Source organism: Elephantulus edwardii, unplaced genomic scaffold, assembly GCF_000299155.1.
Source record: "Elephantulus edwardii isolate Elephantulus edwardi_28Jun2011 unplaced genomic scaffold, EleEdw1.0 scaffold00194, whole genome shotgun sequence".
NCBI lineage: Eukaryota > Metazoa > Chordata > Mammalia > Macroscelidea > Macroscelididae > Elephantulus > Elephantulus edwardii.
Genome location: NW_006399944.1, coordinates 3,255,886 through 3,280,728, shown reverse-complemented (window position 1 = coordinate 3,280,728; position 24,843 = coordinate 3,255,886). Strand labels below are relative to the sequence as shown.

Genomic DNA, 24,843 nt, shown 5'->3' with positions numbered 1-24,843 from the left:
AAGAAGATTAATCAGAACTGGCTTTGACAAGCACTGTGGCATTTGGACAAGAACAAACTGGGAGGAGGGTAGAGAGAATAGTGCAACAATGAATGATTGGAAACCCAAAATCTCTGTAAATGTTTATGAAAATTAATAAAATATAATTATAGGGAAAAAAAACTAACAAAACTAATCATTATTGAGTCTAATCCAGTATATGTTGACATGGTGTGTCACAGAAGAGAGCTATGCTCCCTAAGAATTATAAGGAGACATCCTTCAGAACTAGATGCTATGTCTTTCCTCTGAAGAGCCTCTGATTGGTCAAGAACTGCCAACCTTTCAGTTTGCAGTTCTACGCTTAACCATTTACACTTATTACCTTTTACTTCATATATTGCTTTAAGTTTCTAATCAGGCTCCCTCTAGTTTTAATTTCTATACACCTCCTTCCTTAATAGGGTGTTCTGGAAGTTTAGTGGTAAAGAGCTGTACTGTCAACCCAAAGGTACATGGTTCAAATATATCAACTGCTCCACAGGAGAAAGATGGGCAATCGGCTCCTGCTATTTGTTGGTTCTTAGGTGACTGTACATAGTAACAACAACAACATCCATCCTTATACCCTTAGAGTCATACTAATTATTTTTTGTTGTTGTTGTTGTTGGGTGCAGTCAAGTATGATTCAAAGTGTCCCTATGAACAACAGATCTGAACTCTCTCCTATCCTGTGCCATCCTCATGATTTGTGACACAGTTGAGCCCACTGCTACAGTCACTGTGTCAATCAATCTGGTTTAGAGTTTTCCTCTCATTCACTGACCTTCACCTTTCCAAGAACCATCTCTCTAACAGGAATGTAATTTTTGTTGTTACTGATTGCCTTCAAGTTGAACATGACACACAGAAATCCTATGAACAAAAGCCTGAAGCCCCGTTACAACTATCGATATTTATCAAAGTTTGTAGTTTCCAGAGGCATGGTATTTAGAAAATGGATACCTCTCCTACTTCCAAACCTGCCATAGTATGTTATTGTTGTTATGTGCCATTGAATTACCTGCGATGTATAGAAACCCTATGTACAGGAGCTCTGAACCCTTCCCTGTCCTGAGCCACTCTCACTAATTCCAACACACCAACCCCCATCACTCGTTACTATATCAATCCTTCTCATCCGGGGTCTTCCTCTCCTGCACTGTCCATTCACCCTTCTGAGTATGATGTCCTTCTCCAAGGACTGATCTCTCCTGGCCACGTGCCCAAAGTAAGAGAGGTGGAGCTTCAAAATCCTAGTCTCCAAGGAGAGACTTGGTTTCACCCTCTCCGAGAAAGAACTATTTGGTTTTTTGGCAGTCCATGGTATGTTCAAGACTCTTCTCCAGCACCACAATTCAAAGGCATCTATTCTTCTGTCATCCTTAGTCATTGCCCAACTCTCTGAAGCATAGCAAGTAATTGAGAACACCATGGCCTGGATTAAGTGCACTTTTGTATCTAGACTGACATCATTGCTCTTCAGCACTCTGGAGAGGTCCATGACAGCAGATTTTCCCAATCCCAATCTTCCCATGTTTTGATTCCCTGACTGTTGGTGTTAAGAGTGTTGATTGTGAATAGCCCCTCCAAAAACCATGCCCATAGTTTGTGAAATAAAGCTTTGCCATCCTTGCCTCCAAGGAGTACTCTGACTGCACATTCTCCAAGACAAGTCTGTTTGTTCTCTTGGCATTCCATGAGATAATCTGTACTCTTCTCTAACATCACAGCTTAGAGGCATCAATTCTTTTTCTGTCATCTTTATTCTTTGTCCAGCTCTCAGATGCATAGCTAGTAACATAAAAGGCCTGAATCAGGTACACCTTAGTCTTTAAACTGACATCATGCTCCTCAGTAAATTGGAAAGGTGCTGACAGCAGACTTTCCCAATGCAATACCTCTTCTGATTTCCTCACTGTTGTAAGATAAAATTGTGGAAAATTTCAATATTTTTTCAATCTATCATGATATTGTCTATACATTCTATGGTGAGGATTTCTGTTTTCTTGATACTGAGTGGTAATCTATATTGATGGTTGTAGTCTTTGAACTTCTGCAGCAAGCGCTTCAAGTTCCACTCACTTTCAGCAAGCAAGATTTTGTCATCTGCACAATGCAAGTTGTTGATGAGTCTTCCTCCAATTCTAATGTCACATTCTTCTTCATAGAGTCCAGCTTCTCGAATGATTTACTCAGCATGCAGATTGAATGGGTGTGGAGAAAGGATACAATCCTGATGCACATTTTTCCTGATTTTAAACCATGCAGTATTCCCTTGTTCTGTTTAGACAACAGCTTCTTGTTCTAGGAATAGGTTTCATATGAGCATAATTAAGTGTTCTAGGATTCCCATTCTTCTCAATGTTAGCCATAATTTGTTATGATCCATGATTAAATAAACACCTTTGCATAAATAAAGCACATATAAATAAATAAAGCACAGACAGACTTTTTTTTAGGAAGTGCTGCTATCCCAAAAGCATGTGGTTCAAATTCACCAGCTTCTCTATGGGAAAAAGATGGGCAATCTTCTTCCATGGAATTATTGCTTCTGAAACCTGCTGAAGGGTCAGCTATAGGTCAGTTCTGACTCAACATTCCACAACAACAACAGACATTTTTTCTAGTATTCTCCGCTTTCAGTCAGGATCCATCTGACTTGAGCAATGATATCCCTGGTTCCATGGTGTCTTCTAAAACCAGACTGAACTTCTGTTAGTTCTTTGTCAATGTACTGTTCTAGCCATTTTTTATGATCTTCAACAATATTTTGCTTGCATGTGATATTAATAATATTGTTTAATAATTTCTATATTCTTTTGGAACTCCTTTCTTGGAAAAGAGGTGATACTAATACTAGAATGAAATACATATTTAGTATTTCATTTCCTACCTAGCATCCTTCCACAAGTTATTAACTACAGAAGTAAAACCAAGCTCTCCAGTCTCTTCTCCCACCACTCTCACAGCCTTACCCTTACATGGTTCCTGTCCTTTACTTACCTTGTACATCTGTTAGAAATGACCTTTCCATCTTTTACATCTAGTGTATAACTCTTCTACTTGTTGTTGTGTAGCATAGAATCAGAACCGACCCATAGCTGACCCTTCTGCAGGTGTTCAGAAGCAGCTCATCACATGGGAGGAGACTGCCCATCCTTCTCCTGCAAGGCAACTGGTGGCCTCGAACCGCATGCCTATGCTGTTATTACAGTCTATACATCTCTCTTTCTCATCATTCAACATGTTATTTCTCAATTAATGTGTGTGCACATTTCCTACCCAGATTCTAAGTTTCCCAAGAGCAGAAACTGTACCTTATTTTAATTTGTGCCCCTTTTTTATGCAATAAATTCCCCTGGGAAGGCAATAAAAACTTGTTATTGAGCTGATAAAGAATAGTCATGCTTCCTTTATTAATATTAATTCACTGGTCAAACTGTTTTTACAGGTAAGTCAGAGGTAACATTAATGCTAGCATTACAGAACTATTATAAATTTCTAATTAAGTTTAAATTAGTAAGAGGTTTAACAGCTATCCTTTTACGTATTCCATTACATACCTCCATATATAGTATTATATTTAAATTCAGCAGTAAATTTCAACACATAACTCAGTATAACCACCATTCACTTTGTTTAATAAAGGTTACATAAAACTAGATATCAAAATCCTATGGGGGAAAAAATTCATTAAAGGTAATTTAACCTGCACATTGTATGATATTTCTTTTCATCTAACCTACCCGAAAATTATCTGGAGAGCTCAAATGAAGTTTTCCCCTAATATCTTCAGAGGCCCCAGCACACAATCTATAAAAGATATGATAATTCCTTTCCTCTTTGCCTTGAACACAGATCCTAGATTTCTCAAGCAGATAATGTGAAACAAATCCTCCAACAACTGAACTCTAAAAAAAGAAAAGAGAAAATACACACTTTTGTATTTACATGCCTAAAGAGTAAATTATCTAAAGAGTAAATACGCTAAATAATTTGCTTTTTGATAAACAGTTGTTTACTAAAAATTACAATAATTATCAACTAAAGAGGAAAAATTATAAGTAAATATAAGTTTAAAGTACCCACAGAGGTCATCTCTCATTTCAAACATCCTCATTATAAACCCACTTCAATATATATTCAATAGAATGTGCTGTAAGAATAGTCCAGAAACAGTATTATGTATTTGGGTTATAATGTCAAATCCAGTGTTTGGGTTCTAAACAGTAAAAGGAGCTTTTGGTGAGTCACTTTACATAAAGCGAATATATAATTGCTTTAAATAAGCAATTTAATAGATGCAATATCACTTTAAATGAATATATATATATATTTGCTAAATTATTTAAACTATCATAAAGAAATTTACTATCAGGTCAAGTCCAGTTGTAACTAAAATTAACCAACAAATGCTAGATAACAATCATTTTTATCAAGCCTTTTTTAATTCTCACAAAAATTTCCCAAACATAGTCCCCCCAAACCCACTCTCACTTACCTTTTCATTGAAATGTATTTCTACAAATTTTCCAAATCTACTGCTATTATTGTTGCGAACTGTCTTTGCATTTCCAAAGGCTTCTAAGAGTGGATTAGCTATTGAGAAAATGAAAATATTCCAATAAAAAATTAACATAAGTAATACTAATAGTATGATTTCATTTCCTAGGTTGACCAACATTCAAATACTAAAAATATATATATTAATAAGAAGGAATCTATACATAATTCCAAGGCTCTTGTATTTACTAATGAATGAAGATCAGATAAGCTGTGGGAAGATATCAAGAATATCATTCATGAAGAATGCACAAAGTCATTACAAAGAAGGAAGAAGAAAAAAAGACCAAAGTGGATGTCAGGAGAGACTGGGAAAATTGTACTAGGGCACTGAGAAGCCAAAACAAAGGGAAGAAATCAAGAAGTTAAGGAGTTGAATAGAAGATTTCAAAAGGCCACTCAGAAAGACAAGGCAAAATATCATAATGAAACGTGCAAGGAGCTGGAGTCAGAGAATCAAAAGGGCTGAGATCCCTCAGCATTTCTTAAGCTGAAAGAACTAAAGAATAAATTCAAGCCATGAGTAGCAGTGTTTAAGAATGCTATGGGAAGAATACTGAATAATTCAGGAAGCATTAAAAGAAGATGTAAGGAGTATACACAGTCATTGTACCAAAAAGAATTGGCTTACACAGAATTTCAAGAAACAACATATGAGCAGAGGCAATGGTGATGAAGGAGGAAATGGAGGCTGCTCTGAAGGACTGGACAAAAAATAAAGCCCCAGGAATTGATGGAATACCAATTGACATATTTCAGCAAACAGATGCTGCCCTGCATGGGCTCACTAAGTTGTGCCAAGAAATCTGGAGGACAACTACTTGGCCAACTGACTGGGAGAGACCCATTATTTATTCCCATTCAAAGAAAAAGGTGACTCGACAGAGTGTAGAAATTATCTAACAATATCACTAATATCACACATTAGCAAAATCCTGCTGAAGATTATCCAGAAAAGACTTGAACAGTACATTGACAAAGAACTACAAGAAATGCAAGCAGGGTTTAGAAGAGGTGTGACACTAGGGACATTGTTGCCCATGTCTGATGGATCTTGGCAAAAAACTGAGAGTACCAGAAGAATGTCTATCTGTGTTTCATTGCCTATGCAAAGGCATTTGACTGTGTGGATCATAATAAATTGTGGCTAACCTTGAGGAAAACAGCAATCTAAGAACACGTGATTGTGATTATACTAAACCTATACTTGGACCAAGAAGCAATCCTCAGAGCAGAGCAAGAAAACACTGTATGGTTCAAAATCAGGAAAGGTGTGCATCAGGGATACATCCTATCCCCGTACCTTTTCAATCTTTATGGAGAACAGATCATTTGGGAAGCAGGACTTTATGAGGAAGAATGTGGTATCAAGATTGGAGGAAGACTCATTAATAACCTACTATATGCAGAACAACCTTGCTTGCTGAAACTGAAGAAGTCCTGAAGCACTTGCCACAAAAGGTGAAGGACTGCAGTCTTCAATATGGATTGAAGCTCAATATCAAGAAGACAAAGATTCTCAGCACTGGGCCAATTGGCAGCACCATAATAGATGGAGAAGAGATTGAGGTTGTTAGCAATTACAGCTTGCTCAGATCCACAATCAACACTCTCAACACCAGCAGTCAATAAATCAAAAAACAAATTTCATTGGGAAAATGTGCTGTCCTGGACCTCTCCAGAGTGCTGAAGAGCAACGATGTCAGTCTAGATACAAAGGTGCACCTAATCCAGGCCATGGTCTTCTCAATTACTTGCTATGCTTCAGAGAGCTGGACAATGACTAAGGATGACAGAAGAAGAATAGATGCCTTCGAGTTGTGGTATTACAGAAGAGTCTTGAACATACCATGGACTGCCAAGAAAACAGATATTTCTCGGAGAGGGTGAAACCAAGTGTCTCCTTGGAGGCTAGGATTTTCAAGTTCTGCCTCACTTACTTTGGTCACGTGGCCAGGAGAGATCGGTCCTTGGAAAAGGACATCATACTCAGAAGGGTGGATGGACAGTGCAGGAGAGGAAGACCCCGGATCAGAAGGATTGATATAGAAACTGGGGCAATTGGGGTTGGTGTGTTGGAATTAGTGAGAGTGGCTCAGGACAGGGAAGGGTTCAGAGTTCCTGTACATCGCAGGTGATTCAATGGCACATAACAACAATAACATACTATGACAGGTTTGGAAGCAGGAGTGGTATCCACTTCCTACACAACATGTCTCCAGAAACCCTATGAACTTTGATAAATGTCAATAATTGTAGAGGGGCTTCAGGCCTTTTGTTCATAGGGTTCCTCTGAGTCATGCTCAACTCAAAGGCAATGAACACACAAAGCACAAGTGATGGTTGTGTTGTGTACTGTCAAGCTGGAACTGACTAATAGGTGACCCTCCAGCAAGTTTTCAGAGGCAGTTAATCACATGAGAGGAGACTGTTTGTCTTTCTCACTCAGAGAAACTGGTGGATTTGAACTTTATATCTTTGAGTTGGCAGTATAATTCCTTACTACTAAGCCACCAGAGCTCTCTCTTTGGTCTTTTGCAGCAAGTACTTCAAGTGATTGTTGTTAGGTGTCAGCAAGTTCATTCTGACACAACATGACCCCGTTTGACAGAGCATAACTTCCCATTAAGGCTTTCTAGGTTATAAACTTTATTAGAGTAGATGTTCAGGCACTATTCAAAGTGTAGGATATGGGGAAATAAGTAAGATATGATCCCTGCCCTCCTGTTCATAAGGCACTTAGTGTCACAGAGAACTGTTATCAGTGCAGTGGGTACTAGCATAGGAAAGGGTGGTCAGACCAATTTAGGGAGTGTCATGAAGCATTCACTAAAATTAGGTAACAGATCTTCAGCATATTACTCTATGCTTAATTTTATAGGAAGAATAGGCATTTACAAAGTATACAGAGAAATGAGGGAAAGATCAGAAGAAAAGAATTTGCATATAACGATTGAGAGACAAAAAAAAGGAAGCTAAGGTATATCTAATTCTTAACTGAGCATGCACTTCAAGTAAATGAATCAATATACCAATGTGTCTTTAACTAAGCTCACCAATAATTTGGGATTTCGTTTATTTATTCAGTTTTAAAGAGTGATTTCCACACACAGTAAGGTACTTTACTCTGGGTAAACCATTACTGATAAGATCTTCTTATCTAAACCATACTACCACAGTTAAAAGCTGTTAAGTAAAACTAGGAAATAATTTATATTGAGTTCATTAGATGAAAAAAATATAACATTTTTTAAAAGTTAAAACATAACAAATGTGTAGTAGTGATGTTTTAAGAAGTATCTGCATACATATTTTATCTAAATGTGATGCACAACAAGGTGAAGATTTTCTAAGGGTATTAAAGCACAAATAGCTTAAGCAAATCCCCTTCCACATGAATTCTTTCTTTGATTAGAGCTTTTCAATTCCTAACAATTCCACTCCATCTTAAATTTTACCCTAGTACTATTGGGGAGGGGAAAGTTGGGTGTAAGAAAACTAGGTCTTCAAAACAAAAGGTCTAGGGAACCTCCTATATTTGTTCTATCCATCCAACTGATATTTATGGAGCTCAAAAATGACAATAATAGGAGCCCTGGTGACATAGCGTATCAAGCATTGGGCTACCAACCAAAAGGTCAGAGGTGTCAAGCCACTAGGCACTCCATGGGAGAAAGACGTGGCAGCGGGGGCCAGCAGACTAGGACCCACAGGGGTCAGCAGACCCAGACCCACAGAGCTGGTTCTGCTCTGTCCTGTAGGGAGTCCGTGAGAAGGAACTGACTAGATGGTAGCAGGTTTGATTTTAGTCTAAGGACTTAGAACAGAAAACAAATAATCCTGTCCTGTCACAGCTTACATGAGGTAGGGGAGGAAAATATAGCAAGTAGGAAGATGACCTATGAGTATTCAGAGAAGGTAGAGGAGTCTCACAGATCCCAAGAGAAAAAGAATTCCAAACCACTTGAGAAGATTTCATCCATTTCATTATATCCCTAATAGTGACTAGAGCTTGAAATATTAACAATTACCTTCAACAATTCTATCATCAATATCTTGACCTGTCCCATACGATTCAGTCAGGTATCTGTAACATAATGAGAAATATTTAAATGTCAATATTGCAAATATTGTATTTACAGCTTTTATATTAGCTTAATACATTTAAAACAGAAACCTAGTCATTTTACCTATATGCTTACAATTTATATATGTATATTTATATGCAATTACTATAGCTTTTTTATTAGAGCTTTTTAAACATTTAGAATTCTGTTCATATTGTCTTTAACACTCAAATCATCATGATTTTCTTAGACTGTTTTGGGAAACATTATAATTTTAGCTATTTGGTTCTTTAAATGTGACACACATCTCATGCAAGAATATTTAAGACATGTTTGGAAGCAGGAGTGGCATCGACTTCCTAAACAGCATGCCTCTAGAAACTCTATGAACTTTCATAAATTATGGTATTTATAGAAAGGCTTCAGGCCTTTTGTTCATAGGGTTGCTATGAGTCATGCTCAACTCGACGGAAATCAACAACAACATTAGATTCTAAAGTCCTGTATGGCAGGAGTCAATCAAGAAAATAAGGCAATCTGTCACTGAACTAGGAAGTTATCATGATTAACGTTGTACTGCATTGAAAATCACAATAGATGGCTATTTGCCTGGTATGATTCAAAACAAAGGGTAATATCTGATTTATGTATGCTTTATTATATATTTACAGTGTCTTAATTTTTTGTTAATTATCACAGGTATAAATCAACAACAGATTGACCATATATGACTATCACATACATCAGAGAAAGAAACTGAATACTGCGAAATAGTCACTTAACCAGAACTACATATATATAAAGAACTTTGAAACTCGTTTTATGTTAATAACAGCCATACACTGGCATAACAAATTAACAAATTTCTAAAAGTTTGCTGCTATGCAACTAAGAGCTTTAATAAAGTGAGAACAACATCAAAGAGACTCCAGAATGAACCAGTCCTAGCAGCTGCATCACTACTTATTTTAATCCTCCTAAGTCTGTAAATTGAAAGAACTATGAATGCCAGTGGCTACTTCCATATTTAAAATGCTAAGATTTAAAAAAGAGAGAGAGAGAGCACGCGAGCATGAGTGTGTGAGAGAGAGTGTGTGTGTGTGTGTGTGTGTGTGTGTGTGTGTACCATCAATCAGAACCGACTCAAAGCTGAGCCTCCAGGGAATTTCCAGAGGCGGTTAACGGCACAGAAGACTGCTTAGCCTTCTCCCACAGAGCAGCTGGTGGATTCAAACCACATGCCTAAAGAATTGCAGCACAACTTCTTACCACTAGGCCACCAGAGCCCCAAAACAAAGTTTAGAGAGCTTAATTTGACAGCAGCAAATAAGAGGAAGGATGAGAAAAGATTTTTTAAAAGGTGGAAGAGGTAGCCCATTGTAAAAAGTACGCAATAACAATGGTTACAGCAGGGATACTGAGAAAAGAATGTAAAAGCTTAATTTTTAAGAAGTATGGAGACTAAGGTCCGCCTGATACAGGCCATGGTTTTTGCAATCACTTGTTATGCATCAGAGAGTTGGACAATGACTAGGGAGGATAGAAGGAGAATTGATGCCTTTGAGCTGTGGTGCTGCCAAGAAAACAAACAGATTCATCCTAGAGAGGGTTAAACCAGGCTACTCCTTGGAGGCAAGGATTCTGGGACTTCGTGTGGCATACTTTGGACATGTTGTAAGGAGAGACAGGTCTTTGGAAAGGGACATCATGCTGGGTAGAGTAGAGGGACAGCGCAGGAGGGGAAGACCCTCTATGAGGTGGATTGATTCAGTGACTGGGATAATCGGGATGGGTGTGTCAGAGGCAATGCGATTGGCACAGGATAGAGCACGGTTTAGGGCTGTTGTACATAGGGTCGCTATGAGTCGCAAACGACTCGACGGCACATAACAACAACAACAACATTCCTAGATTTCCTACTAGGAAACCAGGATCCCAGACAAAGAATGTCAGAGCTAGCTTTCAAAAATCTACTGCTTAGGTTCCAGATAAATAAAGTATGTGTCTTAAAGGGAAAAGAACTCATCATTTCCAATTTATGCAACAAAAGTAAGAAAGGTCAACCTGTTCTAAATACTCTAGATTATCTGAATACCGACCTGAGCACAAATTTTGTATTTTCTGTTTTTCCAGCTCCTGATTCTCCAGATACAATGATGGACTGACTCATCTTCAGCACCTTCATGTCACGAAAAGCCTTATCAGCTGGGATGAAAAGCACATGAATGGTGAACAGCATAGTTATTACAGCCTTACACAGGGTAGATGTTTTACTTAAAAATAAAGAGCACTTGCTCCTAGGAGAAAAGAAATAGGTGCTTTACAGTTAACTAAACTTTAAAATGAAAATCATTCAAACACTTTCAAAATGTTTATAAAATCATTTACTTAAAAAAGTTCTTATAATCCTTACAGGTGCTTAATACAAAATCCAAGTAAACAACTTTTTAGTAAGTGTTATAACATCTCCACATTATGGGCTGTGGCCCAGTACTCCATAATATGAGAACAGATCTGCAGAGGAATAAAAATGCTCACAATGCATAATTAATGAAGTCTCCAAAGAAAAACAAGAAGCAACAGCTTCCAATTAAGAAAACTGGCAACTAAAATCTCTGCTACAGAAACAGAATTACAATTGTGGGGTATCAAAACTCTTGAAAATTGGCCTTTATAGTCATAGCAATAGTCCTTCTTGAGGGTAGGGCATGGTCTCCAGCTACCTTAAACGTAGACACATGGTCTTGTAAATCATCAACAGCTATGGAACCAATACAAAGAGAGTGCTTTCTATACCATAAAAAACAAACTATAATGGTAGTGGAGAAAGGGTGAAGAGACTGTAGCACTGTTGTGAAAAGACTGTGGGACGCTGTAATCAGAGGAACCCCGGAGATAAAGGCCACAGTTAAAGGTTTTTGCTTGCTGGATGACAGAAGAAAAAGCTGACTTATAACTGCTCTGAGATAAAGTTTGCTGGATAACTAAGGAAACCAGAGGCTTCTTGCTTTGTGTTGCTGAACTACACCAGGACTTTGACTAATAGAGGCATTGTGCTTTGTAAATCTAACTTGGGACTCCTAGACTAAACCTGGACTTGCACTGTGTGATACACTTTGCCTCCCATTCATCAACCTGTTTCCTTAATAAACCACACAAGTGTGAGTAGTCTGTGAGTGTTGCAACAAACACTGGACCCAATGACTGGTAGAAAATAGGTGCAGGAGGATGAAGGGTGGTATGACTGACCATGTAGTTATTTGCATGGAGCTATGGATGTAAGTAATGGGCACAGTTCTCCTTTATGAAGCAGGAGTATCTGCTCCTTTCACAATATTATGTGTTGTGTCCTGGTACTCCCTAATATGAGAGCAGATTTGCAGAGGGATAAAAATGCTCAATGCATAATTAATGAAGTCTCCAAAGAAAAGCAAGAAGCAATGGCTTCCAATTAATAAATCTGGCAACCAAAACCTCTGTTAAAGAAAAAAGAATTGCAATTGTGAAATAAATCTGTTAAAGTTTTTCCTCTCATCGTTGGTGAATCTACTATCAAATTTAAATATCTCATAGAATTTAGCAGTATTTCAAAGATAGACAAAATTAATTGCTTTAAATTTCCCAGATTTACTATTTCAAAAACACACAAAAAATATATAACTGTTGTTATTGTTGTTATATGCCCTTGGGTCAGGACCAACTCATCGCTGATCCGCATGGGAGGAGTCAGCCTATCTTTTTTGGCAGAGCAGCTGAATTTAAACCATATAACTAGCTTGTAATTAAAAATAAAACCAAAACAATGTTATTATCAAGTCTATTCTAACCACAAAGCAATCTTACAGAACATAGTAAAACTGTACCACAGGGATTCCAAGGCTATCGTCTTTATAGAAGGTGATCGAACAGAATCTTTATAAAGCTACAAATATATGTTGTTATAAAGATATAATCTTTACAGAAGTTGATCAACAGAATATGGAAATTATTGAATATATCATTAAATGACATGCAAGCAAAATATTACTGAAGATCATAAAAAAATGGTTAGAATAGTATACTGACAGAAAAGTGCCAGAAGTACAAACCGATTCTAGAAGAGGCCGTGGCACTAAGGATATTATTGCTGATGTCAAACGGATCTTGAATGAAAGCAAAGAATAACAGAAGAATGTCTATTTGTGATTTATTTACTATTCAAAGGCATTTGACTGTGCGAATCCTAACAAACTACAACTAACTTTAGGAAGAATGGGAATTTCAGGACATTTAATTATGCTTATTAGAAAGTTGAACCTAGAGCAAGATGCTGACATCGAAACAGAGCAAGGGAACATTGCATGGTTTAAAACCATGAAAGTGTGCATCAGGGCTGTATCCTCTCCATAACCAGCCAATCTACATGCTGAACAAATCATTCATTAGAGAAGCAGGAGTAAGAAAAAGATACTGGAGGAAAGCTCATCAACAATCTACCTTATGCAAATGACAACCATGCCTGCTGAAAATGAAGAGGACCCGATGTACTTGCTGCAGAGGATCAAAACTGCAAACTTCAATATGGATTACATCTCAACATAAAAAACAAAACAAATCCACCAAAAGTCCTCACTGCTAGGCACCATCATGATAGATGGAGAAAAGACTGAAATTGGTAATGATTTCATCTTGCTTGGACCCACAATCAACAATCTTGGTACCAACAATCAGGAGATCTGAAGGCATATAGCACTGGGTGGGGTAAGTCTACTTTCCAAAGTCCTGAAGAGCAATGATGTCAGTTTAAAGACTTAAGTGTGTGTAATTCAAACTACCGTCTTTCCAAGCACCTGACCACTGACCAATGAATAAGAATGAAAGGAGAAAAATTGATGCATTTGAGTTGTGCTCTTAGAGAGGAGTGCTGAATAGATCCCATGGACTGTCAAAAAGAACCAAGAGATGTGTCTTGCAGAAAGTATAGCCAGAATGTTCCTTGAAGGCAAAGATATTATCTCACATATTTTGAATATGTTGTTAAGAGCGACTCTTACTTGGAAAGGGAAACTGACCACCCCATTGGAAAAGTGGAGGGTCAATAAAGGAGAGGAAGACTCAAGAACCATAAGATGGTACGGGACAGGACAGAGATCAGATCTATTGCTCACAGGGTCACTATCAGTCATACTCAACTCAAGGGCACTTAACAACAACAAATAAGTACACTGTCTTAATTTTAAAATAAAAAGAACAAATTGAGGATTATTTAATTCAATATTTTATTCAATAAGTCTCTAATTAAAACCATTTTAATTCAAAATTAGTTCTTAAGGAGTTTGTCCCTGTAAGACCACTGTCTCTTACTTCAGAAATGTACTAAAAGAGGCCCATCATGTTGACCAATTGATCAACATGCTACTCTACACACTTCCATGGCATTATTTTAAACATCTTTAATTAGCAGTCAAAAGTTAATTTTTACTATGTTCTGCTTTAACTGGGTGAACACACCCATAAGGACACAGGAGTTTAACAAAGACAATGTATGAGTTGGCTGCAAAGGTATTCTGACTCACCCTATGTAAAATGCACTCCTTAACAATGTTAAAGCACCTAAAAGGCACACATATCTTCCAAATATATTCAGTTCATTGTATTTTTTCTTAATAATAATAAAACTGAGACAAAATATATAATATAAGGGAAAAAGAGCCTTAAGACACAATTATATTACATACCAATTGCAAAGACATGAGGCGGCATTGTCCCAAGAGATTTTCCTTGATATGACTTTATTGTTTCTGATGAATATATTTTAGGTATGTCAAAGTATGGGTTCACTGCAATCAGAATGTTGGCGACATATGTCTAAATTGGAAAGGCAAAACAATAAAATCTTCAAATTATTTTCTTTTATTTGGTCCAATCAATGACTTATTTTTAACATTTTTAGGGTTGGCATACAATCAATGATTTGCTTACACTGTGTTTCATTCATGTATAATATGTCAAATTACTTTCTCTTTACAAATAAACAAATGTATTAGAGAAAAATAAGGTAAGACAACACAGCAAAAGAAATAAAAGTTTACTCATCCCATACCTACAACCCCATCCCACATCTGCATTCTCAGCCTATGCACTCCCTTATCTCATGTTTTTGTTGTTGCTGTGGACCAGAGTTTGAAACAACCCTTATCTCATCCTCCAGTGGGTTTTCAGAGGCAGTTAACTGCACAGAAAGAGATTGCTCATCCTTCTCAAGCTGCACATCCAATAGACTTGAACTGCCTGCCTTCGGGATTGCAGCAAAGCTTCTTGCCAGTAGGCCACTCGAACTCTCCTTATCTGAAAGACCCTTATCTCTACAGGACCCATGTTTTTCCAACTCATTGTCTACATATAGATATTTTTCATCCAGGTTGTCGTTGTTGTTAGGTGCCACTGAGTTGAACCCTGTCCTATCCTGTGCCATCCTCCTCATCTCTGACACATTAGCATTCATTGCTGACATCCCTGTGTTACGCCATCTCTTTGAGGTTCTTCCTCTCCTTTGCTGAGCCTCCATTTTTCCAAACATGGTGTCCTTTTCATAGGAACAGCCTCACCTCTCTACATGTACCAAGTATAAAAGACAAAGCCTCGTCATTTTCGCCTCCAAGGGGCACTCTGGCTACACTTTTTCCAAGACATAACTCTAAGCCCAAAGTCAAGATTATCTCTCCAGATTTCACTGTATCTCAAAGAAAATCTTCATTTTTCATCTTCCTTTCCTGTTTTTGTGGCATCACTATCAAGTTACCGCTAGCAGAAATCTGAGTTCTAAAGACTCTTATTTCAATCTAACTTCTTCTTCTACTACTACTGTATTTTTAAAATTTCTCTCAGCCCTACACTTGTATTTCTATGCCTATAGTCAAAATTTTTTATTCTTCATATTCCTTAAGTAGACTACTTTGGTCATCTGTTCATATGTCTTCATCCGCTACTAAAGAATGTCTTAATCACTGAATGCCAAGAATTGACTTAGCTTTCTGATGACCTCAGAGGTCATCTTTGAGGTCCCAGATTCCTGCAAGACAATGCATGCTACCCATTGCTTAGAACATTGATAAGCTAAATAGTGAGCAATTTAAATTTGCTTTTAAAATTTTGAATTTAACGGTGCCTTGAGAGGATCCAAAAAATGCAACAGTATGATTTATAAAATTCCTTCCTGTAGAAGGAAACAAGCTGTAGTTTAGATACGCTGGTAAAACTAAGATATGCAGGACCACAAATTTCCTCTTTTCTGCTTCTAACTGTGGAAGGGAAATGACGTAAAAAAATTCTGAGCTCTCAGAGTACTCATCTAGAATCTAGGCAATGTTCCCAAAGATATTTCCTGGACTAGAGTTAAAATAAGAAATTCCAAGTAGTAATTTTTATCCGCTAGACAAAAGGAAGTCTCAGATACAAATAACCAATGAGAATGTTAAATGTGGGTTAGCCATTGTTCAACTCAAATCTAAGGGTGATAAGTCTTATTAGTAAAAAGCATAAAAATATTATAATTAAACTTTTATCTTAAATTGCTTCCTTCCTATGCATGTATTATAGTAATAATGGGTATAGTGATTACTGATTTTTAACGTGTTTTACAGCTGAAAGGCAATACTGGCTGGGAAGGAAAGCATACCAATCATATCTTGACTTAATTTTAAAAACACTGGGTCTCAAAACAGGAGTTAATGAGCCAGGACAAGCCACAAACTAATAATAGAGGTCATCTATCCAAATGCAGACATACTGCATGAAAAGAGGAGCAAAAGCAAGCTAGACATAATTGAAAAGTTCAATTCTTCAACATGATATAGAAATTATACATGAGGAATAAAAACTTAAAATTTCCCAGAGAGCCAGATTTATTTCTGAAATTAAACATGCAATTTAACAAAAATTTGAAGTAGATCAAGTGCACCCAATGTGAAAAAAAAGACAATTAGTATTATTGAAAATATAATTATTAACTCAACAAAATTAATAGGATAAAGAAATATTTAGAATGTAAAATCTTTTACATAACCATTTATCTTTAATTTTGAAGAGCGATGACACATATCTAATTTTATATAACTGTATCATATATTGTTTCATGTGCAGAAATGAGATTTTTTTAGGGGGATGGGAGAAGGAGGAATTAAGTTTTTCCATTTTCCTCTCTCATTCAGGTAACTCCCTTCACCAAACTTTGCTGCAGTACTAGACTAACACATAAAAAATAAAATAATAAAAATAGAAAATACAATTAACATCACATGTAAATTTTCCATTATTAATGGTCCCAGGCAGCAAGGGGGTTACTACTATTATTAGAACACAAAAGCATTAAGACAAGTGAAAACCCATGGGTATTAATCTTTTGCATTAATATCCCAAACTAAAACTATCTTAAATAAAAATAATCATTCTGTAAAATAAAAGTATTTTGAACCTCAAGAAGATGTTAAAGCAATTAAAAATTGCCAAAATAAATAAGCTTCCTTCACCACCAACAAGTGATGACAGAAGTGATTTATTTTTTCAACCAGTCAGTTCTCCTTGAAAGATGGTGTTTCTTGGTTAAGTTCAAATTAAGTCTCACTCTATTCATTTAGTACAACTTAAAATGTTTTAATAGGCACATTACAAATCTGTACTAGCACAGTATCAACAGCAGCCTTTAGTATATATATATCACATATTCAATATGAAACTAACAATTGAGTTAATTTTGCTTCTACATAATTTTCTAATCAAGAATAATCATATTATATCCTAAACACTATTTAATTGATTTTTAAAAACTCAAGAAAGTAAAGCCTTAAAATACAAGAATACTTATGTATATAACCAAAAGATGTCATGTAAACTCTTGAAAAAAATCTAGATTAGTTCTATTTCCCAGCTGTTACCACTTGGACAGATGGCAAAGACTAAAGGTAATTTAGTCAGAATTAAGTAAGGACAATTAGGCAAATTGATAGTGATATAAAAGATTAAGACTGTCATTTGATCTAGGAGGTGTCAAAGCAGCCATGTGTTTTCTTCGTTCAAAAATAATGAAGAGTCGCATCTTTATAAAAGGAGAACGACAGTGGGTAATTTATCTCCAGACAACAAAGTAATCGACCACTAGGTCACACTGGAATAAAATGTACACTGCCAGTGAATAACTCTAATTAAAACATACTAGTCACATATCCACTGAACGGCTTGTTACAAACCTCAACCATTTACATTAAAAGAATATAATTTTTTTTAAAAATTCAGGATTTTTGAAGCAAGCCAGCTAGAGCTCACTGAAATGTTGCATCAACGTAGGTTTGCTAGTTAGATATTCTGTGTTCTTGCTATTTCCCTGATACTGCCTTCTGTTCCTTATTAATAAGGATAATGAAAATTTTAAAACTTCTTATTTTAATATTTATATATCCTTTACAGGGTGCAATAAATTTCCTGTTGAACAATATAAAAAGTCAATGTGGTAAGCAGATCTACAGAGACATCAGAAAAAATAAAAATCCAAACTATAATATCATTTTTAAAATATCCAAAATAAATGTTATTTTCGTTTAAAAGATATCAGATGATGTTCTATTTTCAGCCCATAAACATTTATTGAGTGTCAAACAAGTGCATAACAAGTTCTAAAACCTAGAGTAGTTTTAAGTAAGAATTATCCTCATCTTTGTGGAAAACATACTCTATGCACTGGCTCAGAAGAGGCATGGTTTTTTTGTCAGAAAATCTAAAGCTCAATAATTCAAACAGTAGCATGTAAATAAATAACCCCAGAAAAGCATAAACCATAGGTAAAATACTTACATAAATTCTGTCTTTACTATATCGAACTTTGACATTATGTAGGAGTGTAGCTTCATTTAAATACATTAATGAACCTAAGAAATAAAATATTGCAAATTAATAGTTACTTGGGGGGAAGTAAAAATATAACCATGTTAAGCTAAAATTACTTTGATCTATACTAAAATTCTATTATCAGGTTAGATTTCATTTCTACCTCTTTAAATCCCTGGGATATGTAAAAGTAACCAAGAGACTGATTTAACTTATATCCAGTTTACAAATTTGTTACAGTTGTTGTTGTTGTGTTGTTGTTATGTGCCATCAAGTCACTTAGGACGCATAGAGATCCTACGTACAATAGCCCTGAAACCTGCTCTATCTTGTACCAACCTTACTGTCTCTGACACACCTACCCTTATTACCCCAGTCACTGAATCAATCCATCTCATCGAAGGTCTTCCTCTCCTGCCCTGTCCCCTCACCCTCCCAAGCATGACATCCCTCTCCAAGGACTGATCCTTCCTTGCAACATGCCCAAAGTATGTCAAAAGAAGCTCCAGAATCCTTCCCTCCAAAGAGCAGCCTGGTTTAACCCTCTCCAGGACAAACCTGTTTGCTCTCCTGGTAGTCTATCATATATTCAATACTGTTCTCCAGCATCTTCGTATTTCTAAATAATGAATATCCAACTAGATGCGTATATCTTGTCTACTGATGAAGAACTCAACTAATGAAGGGCACTTCAACAATCACTAATCTAGCTCCAAACTCTGTATTTTACAGATAAAATTCCAAAAAATAAAAATTTAGAATAGCAAAGGACAGTTAAATCATTTTGTCAGTGTCTCACAATTGATATAATAAAATTAAGAGTTCTTGTAGCTAGTAGGTTCGGAGTTGCATTATGAGCCCAAAAGGAGGTGGTTTGAACCCAATGGCTGCTTGGGAGGAGAAAGACAGACAATCCACTTCAAGGCAACATATAGAAAACTGAAAGGTCAACATATAGAAAACTGGAGGGCCAACTGAGAGTAGGTTCAGACTCGACAACAATGAGCTTGGCCTTGCTTGTGGTTGTTAGGTGCAGTTGAGAAATGTCACCTCACAGCCACCCCATGTGACAGAGCAGAAGTGCCCGATGAGTTTGCTAGACTGGAGGAGTCTTTATGGAAACAAATCCATTTCCTGCATGGAGCTGGTGAGGGAATTTGACCACCTATCTTCCCATTGGTAATGTACCTTCAGAGCTCTTAAATCAGAACAGAACTCTTATTTCCCTAACAGTTGCTCCACCTACATGTTAGAGTTGACTCCCAACCTATTTTCCTAGTCCTTCACTTTGCTGAACACCATTCTTGCACTAGCGGCATACAGCACGTTGCACCGTTTATGCAAAGGCAATATATCTCAGACGGTTTTAATTCATCAGTGGCTCCAGAGAAGAAAGATGGGCAGTGTCTTCCAGTTAAGATAGATTTACAGCCTCAGGGGGTTGCTCTGCATCAGAACCAACTCAGCTGCAGTGAGTATGAAATTTTTTTATATTACATACTAAATAAATACAATCACTTCTCTCTCAAATAATCTTCTGTTTAAAAATTATCATCACTATTTTTTTCAGTCTTCCAGGTTTTAAACCTTAATCAACATTCAGAACCTCTTCCTTCTCTAAACCTTTTTTTTCCATCTCTTTTCAAAGTCTTCATATAACATAACAAAGACAAGCACAGTATCAGGCTTATTACTGGCATTCATAATCCAAACCTCTGATATGTCTCTCTTTTCTCTCCACTTTTACTGCCACAATTCTGATTTAGGTCTCCTTGCTCTTTTGTGATAATGAAACTGAAAATCAAACCCACTGCCACTGAATCGATTCTGATTCGTGAAGACCCTTTTTCCAAGGCTGCAAATATTAACAGGAGGAGACTGCTCACACTGATGAATTCGAATCATCCGAGACACATAAACTTTGAGTTAGCAGGGCAACACGGCTACAGGAGGAGTGCCATTCAGTTCAAACCAATGACACTTTAATTAGCAGCACAACATGCTACAAGCTACACCAAGAGCTCCTCTGTGTGATGCCAGCAGTCCCTGTGAGCACAGAGACAGTGCCTCATCTCCTCCTCCCTAACCGTCCTGCCTGCCACATTAGCATAACTGTGCTGTTGTTAGTTGCCGATGAGCCGATTCCAACTCCTGACGAACTAATGTGGTAGAGAGTAGAGCTGCCTCCTAAGAGTTTTCTAAGCTCTGATCTTTAGAGAAGTAACTGGCATCTCATCCTTCTACAGAGCCTCTGCATGAATTCAAACAGCATACTTGTAGATTAGAAACCAGCCTACTCCTTGTACCACCCAGGCTCCTAATCCTGAGTAACTCTTCCTCTGCTCAAAGACCCTCAAGGGGTCTCCATCAATGACACAATTCCATACTTCAGTTTGACATTCAAAGTTCTTAATAAACTTGCATTTAAAAGGCCTTTCTGTATAATCAACCAAAATTAGCACGTTGATCTTCACATAGAAACCACAGAGCTAAAAACAGAGAATGGATTTGCTACATTATGAGCATACTACTAATAGACTATAGTCTACATCAGTGGAATCACTAAGTTGAGAACACTTTCTGTAGCTATCACTTATTTATCATCACGTTATTACCACACGGTAGAGAGGAAGAAAAAGCTCTGGAACTCGCATTATAAGAGCAGAAGAAACAATGTGACTGTCATCTGCAGGAAGTCATGCAGCCTGGTGGTTAAGTCTCACACTAAAGAGCTAGTAAATGAATCTGGTATGCGACAGAACCACCTGAGCTGGAAAACCTACATTCTAAACTCCACCACTAAAGCTGCGTTATGATAGGATTTCAGAAAAGGCACATCGAGCAGGGCTGGGCGACTGGGCTTTGAAGGCAGTTGACAGTCAGATATTTTCTTTGGGGTTCTTTAGCACATATAAAAATGGAAAGAACCAGCAAATCCATAGCAATGCCAGGAAAAATAAAAAAAAAATAATTAGACAAGTCTATCAAGATGAAGGGACAGCCAAAAAGAAGATCCTTTAAAACATTATTTTTTAAAAAAATAACTTAAAATTAGCTTCACATACATAAAGTGGAAATATATTATATGAAAAGGATTAATTCCCAGTCCCACATGCTCTAACACCATTTTACAAAGTAAGACATTTCTCTCTTTTAGGCATGATATATATAGTCTTATGGCTTTTTCTTTTCTTCTGACTGCTGTTTAGCAAATATTATCCTATCAAACAACTGCTAAAACAAACCAAAAAGAAAAAAAAGGGGGGGGTGTTTCCTCAATCTTTTGCACCCAATAATGTTGTTGTTAGCAGTCACTGAGTACATACCAACTTACAGTAACGCCACATGGCAGAGCAGAACTGCCCACAGGGTTTTTGAGGCTGTATTATGTACAGAAGCCGATCACCAGGTCTTTTTCTCATGGGGTTGCTGGATAAGTTTGAAGCACCAATCATTCCATCAATAGTTGATTACTTAGCCTTTGCATCCCTACGGCTCCTCCCACCTAATAATAATGGTTAATATTTGTGCAGGTCTATCAGAAACTGGGAACTCTGCCAAAGCAAAAATTCTCACCACTGGACCAACTGGCAGCATAATGACAGACGGTGAAGAGTTTGGGATCATTAACAGGGTTAGATTGCTTGGCTCCACAATCAACATTGTTGGTACCAGCAGCCAGGAAATCAAAAGACGAATTGCACTGGGAAAATCTGCTGTCAGGGACCTCTCTCCAGAGTACTGAAGAGGAGCAATGTCTGTCTGGAGACTAAAGTGCATCTGATTCAGGCCAAGGTCTTCTCCATTATGTGCTATGCATCAGAAAGCTGGACAAGGACTAGGAATGATAGGAGAACTGATGCCTTAGAGTTGTGGTGCTGGAAAAGAGTACTGAATACAAAATGGACTACTTAAAAAACAAACAGGTTTGCCATGGAGAGGGTGAAACCAGGCTGCTTCTTGAATACAAGGATTCTGAAGCTCTGTCTGACATACTTGGTCATGTTGCAAGAAGAGACCAGTCCTTGGAGAGGGACATTATACTTGGGAGGATGGAGGGACAGTCTCCCTTCGGAAGACCCTCTATGAGAAGGATTGACTCAGTGACTAGGGGAATGGAGGCAGCTGTGTCAGAGACAATAATGTTGGCTTAGGATACAGCAGAGCTCAAAGCTTTTGTGCATAGGGTTTGCTATGAGTCGCAGGTGCTGCTGGGCTCACATCTTCCTAATGGCACATCCAGAACTGGAACTGGGGCTTGCCTGACCCCTCAGTCCCCAGCTTTGCCATACCCTACTGCCCCATACTGTCACCACTCACATACAGGAACATGAAGGTGTACTCAAGGACCAACCTAGTCCTTTCTCTTATTCTTCTTAGAGTGTTTCTACCATCTGATCACCTTTTGGGGTTTTTTAGAGTGGAATAAGTATTCTTATGTACAGAAGAGTCGGTGTGTATATCAACCCAGTTTGGTGGTGAGTTTTTTGGCCTTGGCCTTCTCTAGCTTTGCAATGTGGGCCACTGACTTGGACCCCAGGACGATGCCTCCCCAGTGTCGGCAGATCTCAACATATCTGTCATTGTAATTGGTTCTGATGGCTTCTACCAGCTTCACCAGAGCACCTTTATTTTCCAGGTTCACCTACATGAAGGCTACAGTGGTGCAGGTCTTCTGGTGTACGAGGTGGCCCAGCCTGGTCTTGCCCTTGATGATGCAGTAGGGAACACCCATCTTCCAACACAAGGCCGGCAGGAAGACCACCAGCTCTACGGGGTCCATGTCCTGTGCGATCACCACCAGTTGGGTCTTCTTGTTCTCCACCAGGGTAATTATCGTATTCACCCCGGCACTGAGGACAGGGGGTCTCTTGGTGAGGGTGTCTCCTTTGCCAGCAGCCTTCTTCTCAGTCCAGGCCAGCAGCCTCCGCTGCTTCTCCTTCTTCGTCTCTGGTGGGTACTTGTGGGCCAGCTTCAGCAGCTGAGTAGCTGTCTGGAGGTCCAAGACCTGGGTTAACTGGTTAATGGCAGGTGGCATCTTGAGTCGTTTGTAGAGGATTGCCCTCTGCCACTGCAGCTGGATGTAGCGGGGCCATTTGATGAAGCTGGTAAGGTCCCTTTTGGGTTGAATGTCCTGACCAATGCCAAAGTTTTTGGGTCTTTTCTTGAACAGGAGATTCACCACCTTCTTGGCCTCCTGCTTCTTGACCACGGTGGGTGCTGGGGCCACCTTCTTCCCTTGGCCTTCTTTCCCTTCGGCATCTTGGGTGGATGGGCGAGAAAGCCATCTGATCACTTTTTAAAAAAATGCATAAAAAAACTGGACATGATTCTCAAGTACTGCCACCCATATAAAACCAATGACACAGGATTTCTACTTTAAACTTGAAAACCTACAGCTTTCTCCTATCACACATGTGAAGATGTTTATAAGTGAAATCAGTGTTACACACTAATTTTACATTAGGGTTTAGTAATTACTACTGTTTTAAAATATTTGAGTACTTTAAACAAAGATATTCAGTGACTTCTACTGACTTACCTTCCAAAATACTGAACTATGTATATGACCATAAATATTTCTGGACTTAAGATGGATTAAAAATAATTCCTTCAAACTAGTTAACAGGAGACCTTAGTTCATGTACACAAGTGATTTATTACCAGTTTTGACATTTATCCCACTGTAATTATACTAACAGATATTCCAAGAAGTCTTTTTATTAGAATATAATATTGAGATAATAATGACTACCAGACTTCTAAGCACCTCCTTTCATCTCAACCCCATGTCAAAATCCTGCCTATCGCTTGAACTCTTAGGTGTATCTAGTACTATAACTACTAATTGAGTTTCCAGACAGAGTTTTTCCCTTACTACACTCAGAATTCTTTTAAATTTGATACTTACAGTTATCCTCCACATCCTTTTTGCTGTCCTCTTCTGCAGGGAACACTTGGTTTATGAGAGCCAAAAATGTCTAATAAACAAAGCAAAATTCATTTCATTATAGGCATAAAAAATGTAAGAAAAATAAAGGAGCTAATTGGTGGCATACATTGTAAGAAAAATAAAGGAGCTAATTGGTGGCATACATTGTAATAATGGTAACATGATATTGCCCATAGAAAGAATTAAGTTTGTATTTAACTGATATTAGTAAAAAAAAAACAGGAAAACTTCATATGGATTATCCATATAAAATATACCCAATATTAATCTATAAAATCAATAATGAAAACCAGTAAATAAACATCCTGGGCCCTAACACTTACAGTGAGATAAAATGCATTCTATATGTATATGTATATGTATATGTATAGCCTATGTATA

At 37.5% G+C, this 24,843-nt stretch overlaps 1 protein-coding gene across 2 annotated transcripts in view; it reads right to left on the bottom strand.

Annotated features, from left to right (window-relative positions):
- MYO6 (myosin VI) overlaps window positions 1–24,843 on the bottom strand; it is a 122,574-nt gene that overhangs the window by 83,542 nt on the left and 14,189 nt on the right. For both annotated transcript variants that reach the window (XM_006896963.1, XM_006896962.1), the window contains exons 2-8: window positions 24,421–24,490; window positions 18,477–18,550; window positions 14,369–14,498; window positions 10,751–10,856; window positions 8,616–8,671; window positions 4,523–4,620; window positions 3,768–3,932 (exon numbers count right to left, since the gene is read on the bottom strand). In XM_006896963.1, the coding sequence (XP_006897025.1) occupies window positions 3,768–3,932; window positions 4,523–4,620; window positions 8,616–8,671; window positions 10,751–10,856; window positions 14,369–14,498; window positions 18,477–18,550; window positions 24,421–24,490 (699 nt within the window). The remainder of the gene's footprint in view (window positions 1–3,767; window positions 3,933–4,522; window positions 4,621–8,615; window positions 8,672–10,750; window positions 10,857–14,368; window positions 14,499–18,476; window positions 18,551–24,420; window positions 24,491–24,843) is intronic.